At 40.3% G+C, this 16255-nt stretch overlaps 1 protein-coding gene across 3 annotated transcripts in view; it reads left to right on the top strand.

Annotated features, from left to right (window-relative positions):
* The window catches only part of SLC26A6 (solute carrier family 26 member 6), a 54226-nt gene that overhangs the window by 21968 nt on the left and 16003 nt on the right, over nt 1-16255 (top strand). For all 3 annotated transcript variants that reach the window (XM_070738410.1, XM_070738409.1, XM_070738411.1), the window contains exons 10-14: nt 699-812; nt 3913-3990; nt 4243-4338; nt 12676-12782; nt 14237-14306. In XM_070738410.1, coding sequence (XP_070594511.1) covers nt 699-812; nt 3913-3990; nt 4243-4338; nt 12676-12782; nt 14237-14306 — 465 coding nt within the window. The remainder of the gene's footprint in view (nt 1-698; nt 813-3912; nt 3991-4242; nt 4339-12675; nt 12783-14236; nt 14307-16255) is intronic.

Here is a 16255-nt window from a genome sequence, read left to right as displayed (position 1 = left end):
AACATACTATTTAATTGCTTCCTATTTTAAAAGTAACTAGGGATCATACTAAGGTACTAGAGAAGGAAGGACAGTAAAAAAAACCTATTAAGAATTCAATAAATAGTGCATAAACTTACTACCCCCACTGCGTCTCTCCACCCCCGCCGTGGGGTCAGCAGTCCACTACTGGTTACAACCATTGCTTAGCAATGGTTGTAAGTTATGAAGAATCCTCCCAAGAATACTAGGAGGCTCAGCCCAGCTCTGAAATTCCATTGGCTGCTCCCACCCCATAATACCATGACAGCAGGTCAGACGCTCAGCATTTATGGTTATTTGCAGCATCCTGCATTCACAAGACCACATGCTACAATGGTTTTGTCAAAACCTGGCATTTACTTCAGGTTTTCAGCCAAATCACTCCGTAACAAACCATTGATTCATTTAGCAATTGGGATGCCTGTTTAACACATGCAATGAACGGTTTGGTCAATTAAAAACCATCACCAAAATAAAAGTTGTAAAATCAGATTAGAAACATGGGTGACCTATGTTATAACTGTTATGACTTACGACTTTAAAGGGCTGGCTCCATAATAGTCCTAAGTTGAGAACTTGCCTGTACTGTACTTCCGAACTCTCCTCTTCCGAACTATTTCCCCCCACCCTACCCAAATAAAGAAACATACATTGAGCTCTTCTCAACTCTCTTGCAGGAACTGATAGCCTTGGGGCTCAGTAACATCGCTGGTAGCTTTTTCCACTGCTACAGCATCAGCTGCTCCATGTCCCGTTCCCTAGTTCAAGAAAGCACAGGAGGACACAGCCAGGTAAAGCCCGGATAAGCCCGTAGCCTTTTTCTGATAGGACGAAGGAATTGTGCAGAAGTTGGGATCAATCAGATAGATGGATAGCAGAACAGAGCTGCAGAGAACTCAGTGAGAACTAATTTAAAGGCATGCTGGGATAGATGAGATCACTCTGATAAATGCAGTGGTACAGTTAGCTTTTAGAAATTACATCAATTACTCTTGCTGTGGACTGAGGGTGGGCTTGTTTAACCTTGGGTGATGATGACGACGACGACAACAACAACAACAATAATAATAATTAATAGTAATAGTAATACCAACAACAGAGTTGGAAGGGCCCTTGGCGGTCCTTTAGTCCACTACTTCAGACAAATGATTATCCAACATCTTTTTTAAAACTTTCAGGATTGGAGCATTCACAACTTCTGGAGGCAAGCAGTTCCACTGATTAACTGTTCTAATTGTCAGGAAATTTCTCCTTAGTTCTAACTTACTTCTTTCCTTTCTATCCATTGCTTCTTGTTCTACCCTCAGGTGCTTTGGAGAATAGCCTGACTCCTTCTTCTTTGTGGCAAACCCTAAGATATTGGAACACTGCTATCATGTCTCCCTGGTCCTTCTTTTCATTAAACTAGACATACTCAGTTCCTGCAACCGTTTTTCATTTGTTTTAGCCTCCAGTCCCCTAATCATCATTATTGCTCTTCTTTGCACTCTTCCTAGAGTCTCAATATCCTTTTTACATCATGGCAAACAAAACCGAATGCAGTATTCCAAGTGTGGCCTTATCAAGGCATCTTATTTATACTAAGATAATTTTGTTTATATTATGAAATATAATAAAAATACATTTAGGCTATTTTTTAAGTGTTTAGTGTTTGAGTGGGCTATGAATCTGTTCACAAATATTAAGTAGCCTTGAAGATGCTACTAGAATTAACATGAAGTTCAAAACTTTGTTTCATCTCTATTCTCGTTGAATGTAGGAGACAAACAATTTATTGAGGGCTGTTTGGCTTCCTGCTTTAAAAAAATCACCAGTGTATCCACCATGATCACAAAAGTGGGCAGTTTTCTACAGCTAATGTTGCCACATCTGTTTGCACTATGACTCCCTCTATCTTCAGACTGCTCGGGCAACTGGAGTGACAGGAAATAGAGCTCAAGGCTAAGTAAACAGTAAAAGTAAATATGTCCTGAACTGAGACAGACGTCCATTGACATCCATTGTGGAGAAGTATATGCAGTTTTCTCAAAATGTTATGGAAAGAGTTGCCATTTGCTTTCTTTTTACTTTCCAATTGTAGTATCATAAATTGTGAGATTTAGAAAGTACTTTTGTAGATTATCTTGTCCAATATCCTGCCTAATGCAGGAATCAATTATCTGAGCGTCCCCTATTTTAGCCAACACACCCCTTTTAAAATCCCTATCAAAAGAGAGTCTACTACCTCCCACTGTTGGCTCTTACTGTTAGGAACTTCCCCTGATGTCAAACTAAATCGCATATTAAACTTTTCTCTTTCTTCTCCTGTCTTAAGAAACATCTCAGAACAATTCTGCCCTGTATTCTACACACACACACACATACACACACATAGTAAAATACATGATGAAGGTTATAGAGGAGATACTCATAGTAAAATATATCTATGAAAGAATAGAAAAGAAGATATAGTAACAGAACATATCAATGAAAGAATAGAAGATATAGGAATAGAAGAAAGGAATAGGAGATATGTTTGCAGTTACATCACACTATTTGCTTATGTTCAAATTGTGATGCATTCAGATAATCTCTCACGTAGCACTGCGAAGTGTGGGCCTGCTATCCTATGTTTATCCCCAAGACATTTTCTAACAGAATGTAAGACTTCATTATCGGCTACGCCGATAGTCATGTTTCTGCCGAACTTGTCAAGGATCGCCCACATAATCTCCTAAAGGATTTGTTATTCTCTCTATTTTTTGTATCTCCTGCAAGTTTTACCATCTGTTTTTAATCTTTTTTATTTTTAAATATATGGGTCAGCACTAGGCCTAAAATGAAGCCTGCAGTACACTACTTGACACTTGCATGTATCTAGTTTGATTTTTTAAAAATATTTTATTAATTATTAATTATGCTTATATGCCACCCAACTTCCAAAGGACTTTTATCATTAACAAATGCTTATTAACTACAATTTTTCAGTCATTTTTATGTTCCTCTAATAGTTGTATAGTCCAGTGTTTCCCAACCTTGGCAACTTGAAGATATCTGGACTTCAACTCCCAGAGTTCCTTAGCCAGCATTTGCTGGCTGGGGAATTCTGGGAGCTGAAGTCCAAATATCTTCAAGTTGCCAAGGTTGGGAAACACTGGTATAGTCCAACCAGATTTACTAGAATCTAATGGGTTCCAAATACTTTGCTGGCATCAAAATACTCTGTTTCATGGCAATCTCCTAAACTGGTCTCTCGGTGAAAAGGGGAAATCACATTTTATTTATTTTTATTTATTTATTTTGTCCAATACACAATGAAGGTTTTAGTGGGTATATATCTATATACACATAGTAAAATACATGATGAAGGTTATAGAGGAGATACTCATAGTAAATATATATCTAAGAAATAATAGAAAAGAAGGTATAGTAATAGAACATATCAATGAAAGAATAGAAGAAGAGATATAGGAATAGAAGAAAGGTATAGGAGATATAGGAGAGCAATAGAACAGGGGACGGAAGGCACTCTAGTGCACTTATATTGACTTGTTCTTGATAAACCTGCACTGCCAAGGAAAACATTGTCTTCTGAATCTTCAAACTGCCTAGCAATCTGTTCCAAAGTTTGGCTCAGAATCAGCATCATACTGACCCATCAGTCGTTACTCAGGATCTTTTTTTCTCTTTTCACTGTTCTAAAACTTTTTGTGGTCTCCCATCCATGTAATAACATGGCCTGACCCTTCTTAGTTTTGGCGCCTAAAGTCAGCCAAGTGCTACCATCTGCTGCTATCTTTAAAACCTGATGACAAGCTGGTGGAAACTGGTGGGAAATGAAATTTGGGGTTATTTTCTTGCTTTGTGCGGCCTGCTTTGTATCAGTTGTTCCCTGTTTTCTAATTTTTGCAGATGGCCTCAGTCCTTTCCTCTCTCATCATCCTGGCAACCATTTTGAAGATTGGAGAGCTTTTCCGTGAACTACCCAAAGTATGTTCCAAAATTAGACTGTTGTTTTTTTAAAAAAATAATGATTAAATATCATTGGGGTACAGTGAATATTGAAGAAAACATTCTCCAAATCAGTGAAAATATCAATATCTCTCTTTGTGAAATTTATATTACTCCAGAAAGGTTTATATTTACTGTATATGAAGGTTCTTCCACTCTTACCCATTACTTGAATTGAAACTTTCTACTCTAGATATGATAAAAATAAGCATCTTTGCCATTTTCTTTTAGGTTGTCTTAGCTTCCATTGTTATCGTCAACTTGAAAGGCATGTTCAAACAGTTCAAAGATATTCCTGCACTTTGGAGATCTAATTTTACTGACCTGGTAAGTAGAAGACGACTTCAAGGGGAACCAAGCAGGAGATAATTTTGATTATTCATGCAATAGTTTTCGCAGTCGGAAACAGCAAAGAATAACAGCGTTATGTAAGAGACACCTGGGTGGGTGGGGGAAATAAAAATAGCAAACAAAAAACCTTACATGCAAAAGTACCCTTACATGCAAAAGTAAGAATATAGTAGAGGCCTTTACAGGAGCAGCTCTGGCACAGCTGGTTAAGACACCAACTAGAGGGGAGAATATTCTAGATTTAGTTTTTACGAATGGGAATTGGGTTTCAGATGTCAAGGTGGGAGAAAATTTAGGTTGCAGTGACCATCTATGTTTGTGGTTTGATGTAAAAACTCATTGTGAGCAATCCTATAATGCAACCAAAGTATTGGATTTCAGAAAAACAAATTGTAATGCAATGGGAGAATATTTAGATAATGAATTAAAGGGGAGGGATAAAATGGCAGGAGCGAGCATCCAGTGGACTGTATTAAAAAAGGCCATCTTAAAAGCCACTGGACTGTATGTAAGACAAATAACTAAGGGTAAAAGGAAGAAGAAACCGCTATGGTTTAGCAATGATGTAAGGGCTATAGTCAATGAAAAAAAGGCTGCCTATAGGAGGTATAAAGAGTCTGGAAGTATAGCTGATAGGGAGGTATATAAAATGAGACAGAAGGAGGCGAAACAGATAATATATGCTGCTAAAGCCTCAAAAGAGGAAGAAATTGCCAAATCTATAAAGAAGGGGGATAAAACCTTCTTCAGATATATTAATGATAAGAAGAAGAAAAACTGCGGCATCACGAAGCTTAGTACCGGGAATAATACATGCATTAATGGGAATAAGGAGATCGCTGACCATTTCAATAGCTACTTCTGTTCAGTTTTCTCAAAAGACACCTTACAAAATAATACTATAGAGGGATATAGCATTGCTTCCAGCTGTACGGATTCAGCTCCAGTGATCTTAGAAGCCGATGTCTTAGAAGAACTTGAACAATTAAAGATAAATAAGGCAATGGGTCCAGATGGCATCCACCCCAGAGTTCTTAAAGAACTCAGATCTGTCATTGCTACCCCCCTGACTGATTTGTTTAACCAATCCTTGTTAACAGGAGAAGTTCCTGAGGATTGGAGAATGGCCAGTGTTGTGCCTATTCACAAGAAGGGCAGTAGAGAAGAAGCTGGTAACTACAGGCCAGTTAGCTTGACATCAGTTGTAGTTAAAATGATGGAGACTCTACTCAAAAAGAGGATAAATCAGAACCTAAAAAACAATAACTTATTAGACCCAAATCAGCATGGCTTTACTGAAGGCAAATCATGTCAGACTAATCTCATTGATTTCTTTGACTATGTCACAAAGGTGTTGGATGAGGGTGGTGCAGTGGATATTGCCTACCTGGACTTCAGCAAAGCCTTTGATACGGTTCCACATAAAGAGCTGATAGATAAATTGGTGAAGGTTGGACTTAATCCCTGGATAGTTCAATGGATTTGCAGCTGGCTGAAGCGTAGACATCAGAGAGTTATTGTTAATGGCGAGTATTCCGAGCAGAGTCAGGTTACAAGTGGTGTGCCACAAGGATCTGTTCTGGGTCCTATTCCTTTTAATATATTTGTGAGTGACATAGGGGAAGGTTTGGTAGGGAAGGTTTGCCTATTTGCCGATGACTCTAAAGTGTGCAATAGGGTTGATATTCCTGGAGGTGTCTGTAATATGGTAAATGATTTAGCTTTACTAGATAAATGGTCTAAGCAATGGAAACTGCAGTTTAATGTTTCCAAATGTAAAATAATGCACTTGGGGAAAAGGAATCCTCAATCTGAGTATTGTATTGGCAGTTCAGTGTTGGCAAATACTTCAAAAGAAAAGGATTTAGGGGTAGTGATTTCTGACAGTCTCAAAATGGGTGAACAGTGCAGTCAGGTGGTAGGGAAAGCAAGTAGGATGCTTGGCTGCATAGCTAGAGGTATAACAAGCAGGAAGAGGGAGATTATGATCCCACTATATAGAATGCTGGTGAGACCACATTTGGAATACTGTGTTCAGTTCTGGAGACCTCACCTACAAAAAGATATTGACAAAATTGAACGGGTCCAAAGATGGGCTACAAGAATGGTGGAAGGTCTTAAGCATAAAACGTATCAGGAAAGACTTAATGAACTCAATCTGTATAGTCTGGAGGACAGAAGGAAAAGGGGGGGACATGATCGAAACATTTAAATATATTAAAGGGTTAAATAAGGTCCAGGAGGGAAGTGTTTTTAATAGGAAAGTGAACACAAGAACAAGGGGACACAATCTGAAGTTAGTTGGGGGAAAGATCAAAAGCAACATGAGAAAATATTATTTTACTGAAAGAGTAGTAGATCCTTGGAACAAACTTCCAGCAGATGTGGTAGATAAATCCACAGTAACTGAATTTAAACATGCCTGGGATAAACATATATCCATCCTAAGATAAAATACAGAAAATAGTATAAGGGCAGACTAGATGGACCATGAGGTCTTTTTCTGCCGTCAGACTTCTATGTTTCTATGTTTCTAACTGATTTCTCTCAACCATTACCCACCATTGCTATAAATGATAAGTGCCTTGCACTATATTTAAGAGAAATATCACTGTTTCTAGAGTGCAGCAAAATATGCATTGGGCACATATAATTTTATCCTATGGTTTGGGTGGTCACTTACCTGTAATGACAATGCAGACCTTGGACAAAGAAATCTGAACATACTTAGAAAAATGATATTCTAGAGTTAGTTTCCAAGACATGCCAGCTTTTTTTCTCTCTGGCAAGATTAAAAAGATGTCATAATTAAAGGACGTTCAGATATAAGAGTCTCCATATCTTGATTGACATTTAGCAATTACTTTATTTAACGCATACATTATAGGTCATCTACTTCCATAGATTTGAGGTTGTTACACATAGATTCCAAAAGGCAAGGAAACAGGATGTGTTTCATACTTTGGAAGGTATGATGATGGTGGTGGTGATGATGATTTATTAAATGTGTATACTGTACTACACAAATCTCAACAACTCTGGGCAACTCACAACATGATGATGATTTATTAAATTTGTATACTACATAAATCTCAACAATTCTACACAGTCACAACATTCAAATAAATTACAATGAAACATTTTTTTAAAAAAAGTAAAAGATGGGAAGTGCAATGAAGATAGCCCTAAGCAAGTTTTTTTCCCCCAAGCTCCCACCACACCTACCTCACATGGTCTTTTCAACAAGAATGCACACTTCAGTTGAAATCAAGTTGAGATCATCTGGCAGAAACCCAGAATCCATTTAGATAGAGCTTTAACATTAATAACTCTGAATGGGTTCTGGGAGTAAATCAATAGCCATGTGGTTACTGCAATATTGGCTGGATCTGTTTCCTTTGGTTGGCAAATTACATGAAACCAATTTCTACCAAATTGGCATCCAACACGGGGAAAAACCTCATTTATTTATTTATGTTTGCTTCTTTGTTTGTTTATTCATTCATTCATTCAATTTATATGCCGCACAACTCCCTAGGGCAGTGATGGCAAACCTATGGCACAGGTGCCACAGGTGGCACGCAGAGCCATATCTGCTGATATGCGAGCCGTTGCCCTAGCTCAACTCCAATGTGCACATGTGTGTCAGCCAGCTGATTTTTGGCTTGCACAGATGCTCTGGGGTAGTATTTTTTACTTCCAAAGAGCCTCCAGGGGGTGGGGAAAGCTGTTTTCATCCTCCCCAGGCATTGAATTATGGGTGTGGGCACTCGCATATGCATGATAGCGCATGCCCACGCTTTTTCAGCACCCAAGGAAAAAAAGGTTCACCATCACTGCCCTAGGGATTCTAGGTGGCTCACACCAGGAATATAAAACAACAATAGTACTCATGACGAGGGTGTTGCCGGAATCTCATTTCATAGTAATTTGTTTTTTCACATCATTGTTTTGCTGCCTCCAACAAAGAAGATGGTATGCTAGTATGTATGATTGGTTTCTAAATTGGGTTTTTAAAATTAACTTAAATATTAGATTTGTTTACATTGTATTATTATTGCTGTGAGCCGCCCCGAGTCTGCGGAGAGGGGCGGCATACAAATCTGATTAATAAATAATAAATAAATAATTAAACAAATAAACAAACAAACAAATAAATAAATAAATTTCAGGATTCTTCATGCCATTTTAAATTTTTTTGCTGAAGTGGTTGTACCACCATGTTATTGTTTAATGCTGTAGGCTTTATAATAGCATGTTTTTTCCTTGTTTATGTATTCCATAGTTAATAGAATTATAATAGAATAAAAACAATGTCCTATAGGGTTATTAAAAAACATCTCTGCTCCATCAGTAGCCTACCTGATATAAAACCAATTGTTTTCAACTTTTCAGATAACTCAACAAGGTTAGTTATCTATGGAGATTCTCAATCATCCAGGTCAGTGTTTCCCAACCTTGGCAACTTGAAGACATTTGGACTTCAACTCCCAGAATTCCCCAGCCAGCATTTGCTGGCTGGGGAATTCTGGGAGTTGAAGTCCAAATGTCTTCAAGTTGCCAAGGTTGGGAAACACTGATCCAGGTCATGGTTGTCCCAAAGGTGCTTTTTCAAGAGCCAACTGGACTTTCCAGAAAGTCCCGTTGCCTCTTGAAAAAGTACCTTTGGATCAACGAGGTTAGGCATGCCCACTGGTCAGCTGCAAAGAGATGCCATTCTGCACCTATTCACATTTGCTAAAATAACTCAAAAATAATAAATACTGAAATGTCTCCCTCTTCTCAAACTGAATGGCAATCCCAGTGCTGCCTTCCAGGGCCACCATCAGGAATTTTGGGGGCCCATACAGCCTAAGTGTCTGCCCCCCCCGCCATTTTAAAACTACTTTTTTAAAGTTTTTAAGAAGATGTTAGATAATCATCTGAAAATAACTGTAAATAAAACCCGATGTTCCCAGAATTAACTTTATTCATAAGATTATGATAGCAACAACTTGACCTTAGTTTTACTGGAACTATAGAATAATCATATAATAACCGCTGATGTTACAGGCCATATAACTATATAAAGAAGGAACTGTGAGGATAACAGTTCAAAAGGGATGGGGGTGGTGTTTGTTATGTTGTGTTGTTTTGTTGCTTGTCTTATAAAATGCAAATACAAAATTTAAACAAACAAATAAGTATATTGTAAAATGATAGATTATGTACTATCTTATTTTTTAATGTTTACATAATAACTACTTTTTTTAAAAAAATCATCTGTCTGAAGTAGTGTAGGATTCCTGTCTAAGCAGGGGGTTGGACTAGAAGACCTCCAAGGTGCCTTCCCACTGTTATTCTATTCTAATTATCCAGGGGGTTGTGTAGTTATCAGTGGTATTAAAATAGGAGCTGTTAAAAAAAAACCAAATACAATTTCATATTGCTTCACATCTCAATATCCTTTTCGATCTAGTTTTTACGCCCATCGGTGAACGCAGGTCTGAACGAGCCCGTGGTATCCAAGTTAATTTCAAAGTACACTGCTCAAAAAAAAGTGAAGGGAACACTTAAACAACACAATATAAACTCCAAGTTGTCAATTAGCGTTGCTTCCTAAGTGGACAGTTTGATTTCACAGAAGTTTGATTTACTTGGAGTTATATTGTGTTGTTTAAATGTTTCCTTTATTTTTTTGAACAGTGTAGATCAGGGGTCCCCAAACTTTTTACACAGGGGGCCAGTTCACTGTCCCTCAGACTGTTGGAGGGCCGGACTATTAAAAAAACGTGTGAACAAATCCCTATGCACACTGCACATACCTTATTTAAAGTAAAAAACAAAATGGGAACAAATACAATATTTAATATTTATTCTTCCTCTTTCTCTCTCTCTCCCTTTCTCTCTGTCCTTCTGTCTTTCTAATTCTCTCTCTCTTTCTCTCTGTCCTCTCTTTCTCTTTCTTTCTCTCTTTCTTTCTTTCTTTCTCTCTCTTCTCTCTTTCTCTCACTCACTCTCTTTGTATCTCTCCCTTTCTCTCTCCCTCTCTCTGTCTCCTCCTTTCTCTCTCTCTCTCCCTTTCTATCTCTCTTCTTCCTTTCTCTCTCCCTCTCTATCTTTCCCTCTTTCTCTCCCCCCTCTCTCTTTCTTTCTCTCTCTCTTCTCTTTCTCTCACTCTCTTTCTAACTCTCCCTCTTTCTCTCTACCTTTCTTTCTTTCTCTCTCTCCCTTTCTCTGTCCCTCTCTTTCTTTCTCTCTGTTCTTCTCTTTCTTTCTCTCTGTCCCTCTTTCTTTCTCTCTGTCCCTCTCTTTCTTTCTCTCTGTCCCTCTCTTTCTTTCTCTCTGTCCCTCTTTCTTTCTCTCTGTCCCTCTCTTTCTTTCTCTCTGTCCCTCTCTTTCTTTCTCTCTGTCCCTCTCTTTCTTTCTCTCTGTCCCTCTTTCTTTCTCTCTGTCCCTCTTTCTTTCTCTCTGTCCCTCTCTTTCTTTCTCTCTGTCCCTCTCTTTCTTTCTCTCTGTCCCTCTTTCTTTCTCTCTGTCCATTTCTTTCTTTCTCTCTGTCCCTCTCTTTCTCTCTGTCCCTCTTTCTTTCTCTCTGTCCCTCTCTTTCTTTCTCTCTGTCCCTCTTTCTTTCTCTCTGCCCCTCTCTTTCTTTCTCTCTCTTATCTCTCCTTCTCTCACTCTCTTTGTATCTCTCTCTTTCTCTCTCTCCTTCTCTATCTCTCCCTCTTTCTCTCTTCCCCTTTCTATCTCTCCTCTTCCTTTCTCTCTCTTTCTTTCTCCCTTATTTTTTCTCTCTCTCTCTTTCTCTCTCATGCACCACACCAGCAGCAGAGAGAGAAAGAGAGAGGTAGAGATCGGACGCGTTACCGGGTGGTGGAGGCGGTGTGGGGCCAGACGCTGGGGGCCGGGGACGCGGGGGGAGGGCGAAGGGGTGGACGTGGCTGCTGCTTCTCAGCTGCAGAGCTGAACGGGGGCGGAGATCAACGGCGGAGTCCGGCGCTGGGGCCATGCGGGACCGCTTATCCAGGTGGGCGTGGACCGGCAAGCCGCCCTCCGCTCTCTCTCTTTCTCTCTCATACACCACGCCAGCAACAGAGAGAGAAAGAGAGAGAGCGGAGGGCGGCTTGCCGGTCCACGCCCACCTGGATAAGCGGTCCCGCATGGCCCCAGCGCCGGACTCCGCCGTTGATCTCCGCCCCCGTTCAGCTCTGCAGCTGAGAAGCAGCAGCCACGTCCACCCCTTCACCCTCCCCCCGCGTCCCCGGCACCCAGCGTCTGGCCCCACACCGCCTCCACAACCCGGTAATGCGCGCGATCTCTACCTCTCTCTTTCTCTCTCATACACCATGCCAGCAACAGAGAGAGAAAGAGAGAGAGCGGAGGGCGGCTTGCCGGTCCACGCCCACCTGGATAAGCGGTCCCTCAAATCTCGTGAGCTGCGGCGGGCCGGTTAAAAGATCTCGTTGGGCAGATTACACTGTAGATAGAGCAGGAGGTCTCCAATCTTGGCGACTTTAAGACTTGCGGACTTCAACTCCTAGAGTTCCTCAGCCAGCGAAGCTGCCTGGGGAACTCTGGGAGTTGAAGTCCGCAAGTCTTAAAGTCGCCAAGGTTGGAGACCCTCTGATAATACAGGGATTCTATCGTTGTATAAGTTACAACCGGGTTCTGAAGACCAGCCCCACACGACAACAAGCCTCCCTTCTTTTGCTTTGGGAAGGCGCCTCGAGTTTCCCTCACGTCCATTCATCCGGGTTATTTTTCTTTTACCGAAGGGAAGCTCTGATTGACGGCATTACCTCAACCCACCTGTTCCCAGAAGTTCTCCCTTCCCGGCCGGCCATGGGTCGAACGTCCGGGCGTAGCGCACATGGCCCCAAAAAAGGCGCCCAGCTGCAATAGCGCCCATGTGTACTCCAAGCGGCGGCGGTGGAGGGGGTGGGAGGGGGCGGGGTGGGAGAAAGCCGAGAAGAGGGGGCGGGATTGTCTATCAAGGTGGAGGAAGGCGGAGCTTGGCAAGTCGGAGCGACGGAAGCGCCAGCCAATTAGGGGGCCCTGCCCCAAATGTGTCAACTTCGGAGAGCGGTTCTGCTAGGCGAAGTTGCCACTTGCGGCGGCAGGGATTTCAGTGGCAGCGATGGAAGCCGGTGAGTGGGGTAAAGGCAGGCAGCCGGCAAAAGAGGGAGGGTACAGACTGGGCATGTGCAAGGAGCCGCTGACTGCGGGCCCCAATTTGCCCGGGCCCGGTACGGCACTCCCAGTAGTACCCGTCTATCGGCGGCCCTGGCTGCCTTCAGTACTGTTGTTATTCTCTCATTTTCATACTTCCAGCTTATCTGGCTTGTAACTTTTGTCGCTACGCTACTCTTGAATCTCGACTTGGGACTGGCAGCAGCTGTGACATTTTCACTCTTCACTGTCATCGTCCGGACTCAGATGTGAGTATTACACTAGCTAGCAACATAAAGGGAGAAATAGATTTGGGAATTGCTTTCTGCTAGACTTTTATAATACAGCAGTATAAGGTATTTATATTCTGCCCCATTTCAAAAGATTCAGGTTGATTTGTTTGAAGATAAGGTAATATTAAGAAACTGAGAGGCAGAACTGTGCTAAGTAAGGAGATGTATGTACTGTATGTATCCATGTATGTATATGCATGTATGTATGTATGTAACATATTTTTGCTGATAATGAAAAGGAAGGGAGACTAGTATAGATCTATTTCAAGCTTATTGTGCTCTCATCAGATAACCATACTCTCACCAGGATTTGAACCTGCAGAGTCTGCCTTGTAAGGCAGTAGTTTTAACTTCTAAACCACCGGCTCTCCTCATCGCAGCTTGCATCAGGGAAGAATTATGTGTTTTTTTCTGCTGAACCAGAACCTGGTATACCCAAATAAGGGAGGGAGTATACCTTTCAGCAAAAAGGGTATGGCTAGCTGATTATCATTATCGGCAAAAATATGTTACACATACTGAATGTATATAGTCTGTCATCTATACAAATTTAACTGCCTTGGATAGAGGCAAAAAGGAAGCATAGACATACACATAGACATAGACATATGCAAAAAGGCAAAAAGGAAGCATAGACATACACATAGACATAGACATACAGATACATAAAAGTGTGTTAGCCAAAGGTTAAAATGGGAAGTGTGGTCCCTTAGAGCTACTGAGCTACACTTCCCAGATCTATCATCACTGGCCATTCTGCCTGGAGGTGCTGAAAGATGAATTTCAACAGTATCTAGCAGAAGACTCACTATTGGTGGAACTGGTAATTTTAATACATATATATAATTAAATCAAAACCCTGTTATTTCAATGAACTAAGAAAAACACCTTATATTTATATTTGGAACCAAAGTATTATAATTTAGCTATCTAATGGTAACTATATGATTAGTCTATATATTTAATCTAATCTGTGCTATCCGAACAAATTTAAGGTGTATAAACCATTCTTTTTGCATAATCAGAGTATAAATATTCAAAGAGTTATGTTACATCTCCTTTCATCATTGCAATCTATAATATCATGGGTAACATTCAAAAGAGTCATCACATTTGACTGACATGTTCACTTACAAGAAGCTTTATCTAAAATTACTTATATAAACAATTAATACAAAATCCAGTAAAGAAACTTTAACATATAACTATAAAGCAAGCAGCTTCTTTTTCCATGAGGAATCCAGATTATTATTATTATTATTATTATTATTATTATTATTATTATTATTATTATTATTTATTAGATTTGTATGCCGCCCCTCTCCATAGACTAGGAGATGTCTATATAGATATAGATGTCACAAAGGACCTATAATAAGAGTAGCTCAACCCCTTCGCTAATCCTTTTTCTCTTTTATTCCTTTCCTAAGGCCTTATTATTCAATTTTGGGGCAAGTGTCCACCACAGGAATTTACAAAGACATTGCTGAGTATCATAAAGTAAGTATATCATGAAAATGATTAAAGGAGATAGTGGTTGGGGGGAAAAATATTTATTTACTACTAAATTCTTTTCAGACTGGCTCTGAGCAACTCAGCTTCCCCAGAGATTCACATTGCCCCCACCCTCCTCGCCTTCTTTAAGAGTCTTAAGACTCATTTATGCCACCAGGCTTGGAGTGATTAGATCTTACGTCCTGGCCGATGATTGTTTGTATGGCTGTTGTCTGAATGTGCATGATTGATTTTAACGTATCTGGGGATTTAGATTGATTGTTTGGTGTAAATAATTGGATTTCTGTTGTTTTTATATGTTGTAAGCCATAAACAAACAAACAAACAAGGCAATGCATTAAAGAGAATATTTTAAAAAACAGGCAACACAGCACATAATATTTTGGAGTACATGGTACTCTCTGAGCTTGGTTGTTTGCTTGCAGACATTTCATTACCTATGTAAGCAATATCTTCAGAGTCAGTGACTGTGGGGTTTACTCCCCATTTATATACGTGCCCTGCCAGTTTTGGTGGGAATGTGGTTTTCTCCTTGGTAGCTCCTTGACTAGGGTATTATTTTCTGCTTCATTGTTCCTCTGGAGCTAATCCCTACTTATCTTATTGCAGTGTTTCTCAATTATTTTCTATTGCCCCCCCAACCACCCACCCCCAGGAAGAAGTAAACATTTCATGCCCCACAACTGGGATGATTGTTTGCAATATTAGGCACATTTTCACTGAAAAAACTCAAGCGGCTTATCAGCGTGATTGGGTGTAATGTGTTTAAGTAATTTATTTGGCTTCATGCTGCCCATTGCCAATATTTTTAGAAAACATAAATATACCGGTCTTTCCCCGTCTCCCACCGTAATCACAGTGAAGCCAAGCACTACATACCATATTTTTTGGAGTATAAGACACACTGGCATATAAGACGCACCTTAGTTTTGGGGGAGGAAAATAGGGAAAAGAATCTGCTTACCAGGTATTCATCTGGCTAGTGGCCTTAGTCTGGTCAGCTTCAGCACATTATTAATCCCCGTAGTTAAGGGCTTAATGAAAGAGCTTGCAAACCAATAAGAGCTGGGAACATCATTAGCACCAGGAATGAAACAGTCTGAGCAAGTAGAGGAAGTAGAGGAAAACTTCCTCTAGCCAAGCTTTCATCAGCCAAAGCCATATCCTTCTAGGATTCGGTTTCTGATTTCTTTATCAGTTCTTTGCAAGTTTGGAAAGTATGATTTGGTGTCTGGATGGCCCCTGGATTGGGGCTAAAAAGGCAAAAGGGAGCAGTGAGCTCCCTCCCATATTTGGGTATGCTGGGTGACAGAAAAATACACACACACACACACATATATGATTTTTTTTGTCAAATCTTTTTTGGCAGACTCTGCAGGTTCAAATCCTGGTGAGGGTATGGTTAGCACAATAAGCTTGAAATAGATCTATACTAGTCTCCCTTCCTTTTCATTATCAGCAAAAATGTTACACACACACATACACACACACACACACATATTCATAATATAAATTATAATGGCCTAATCAGGATGAAACCATCATTTCTGGATTGGAGCAGACTCCCACCATCTTTAGATCCTATTTTACACATATTCTGATGTTCCTGATTTTTCTTTCAAAATAAATAGATGGAGTTCCTGATCAAGCTCTATTTATTCTGGTCTTTGAATATTAGCCACATAGTGTTGTGGTTAGCTCTGGCCCAGCTCCTGTCCCAAGGACTGTGGATGTGGGGGAGACATCCACATGCTACAGGCCTGTTTTGCCCCCCCCCCCCGGTGAAATCTGCTCATGAAGGATCCTCTGACCAAGAAGACATGAGTGACAGGGAGGAGGAGAGTGTGGCAGACAGCTCAGAAGGAGATCAATTATCTAGCTACTCCTTGGATTCAGAACAAGAGTTAATGATACAGCCAGGCATGCAGAGAGCG

This window comes from Erythrolamprus reginae, chromosome 2, assembly GCF_031021105.1.
Source record: "Erythrolamprus reginae isolate rEryReg1 chromosome 2, rEryReg1.hap1, whole genome shotgun sequence".
NCBI classification, from domain to species: Eukaryota; Metazoa; Chordata; class Lepidosauria; order Squamata; family Dipsadidae; genus Erythrolamprus; species Erythrolamprus reginae.
This window is presented reverse-complemented; position numbering and strand designations above follow the sequence as displayed.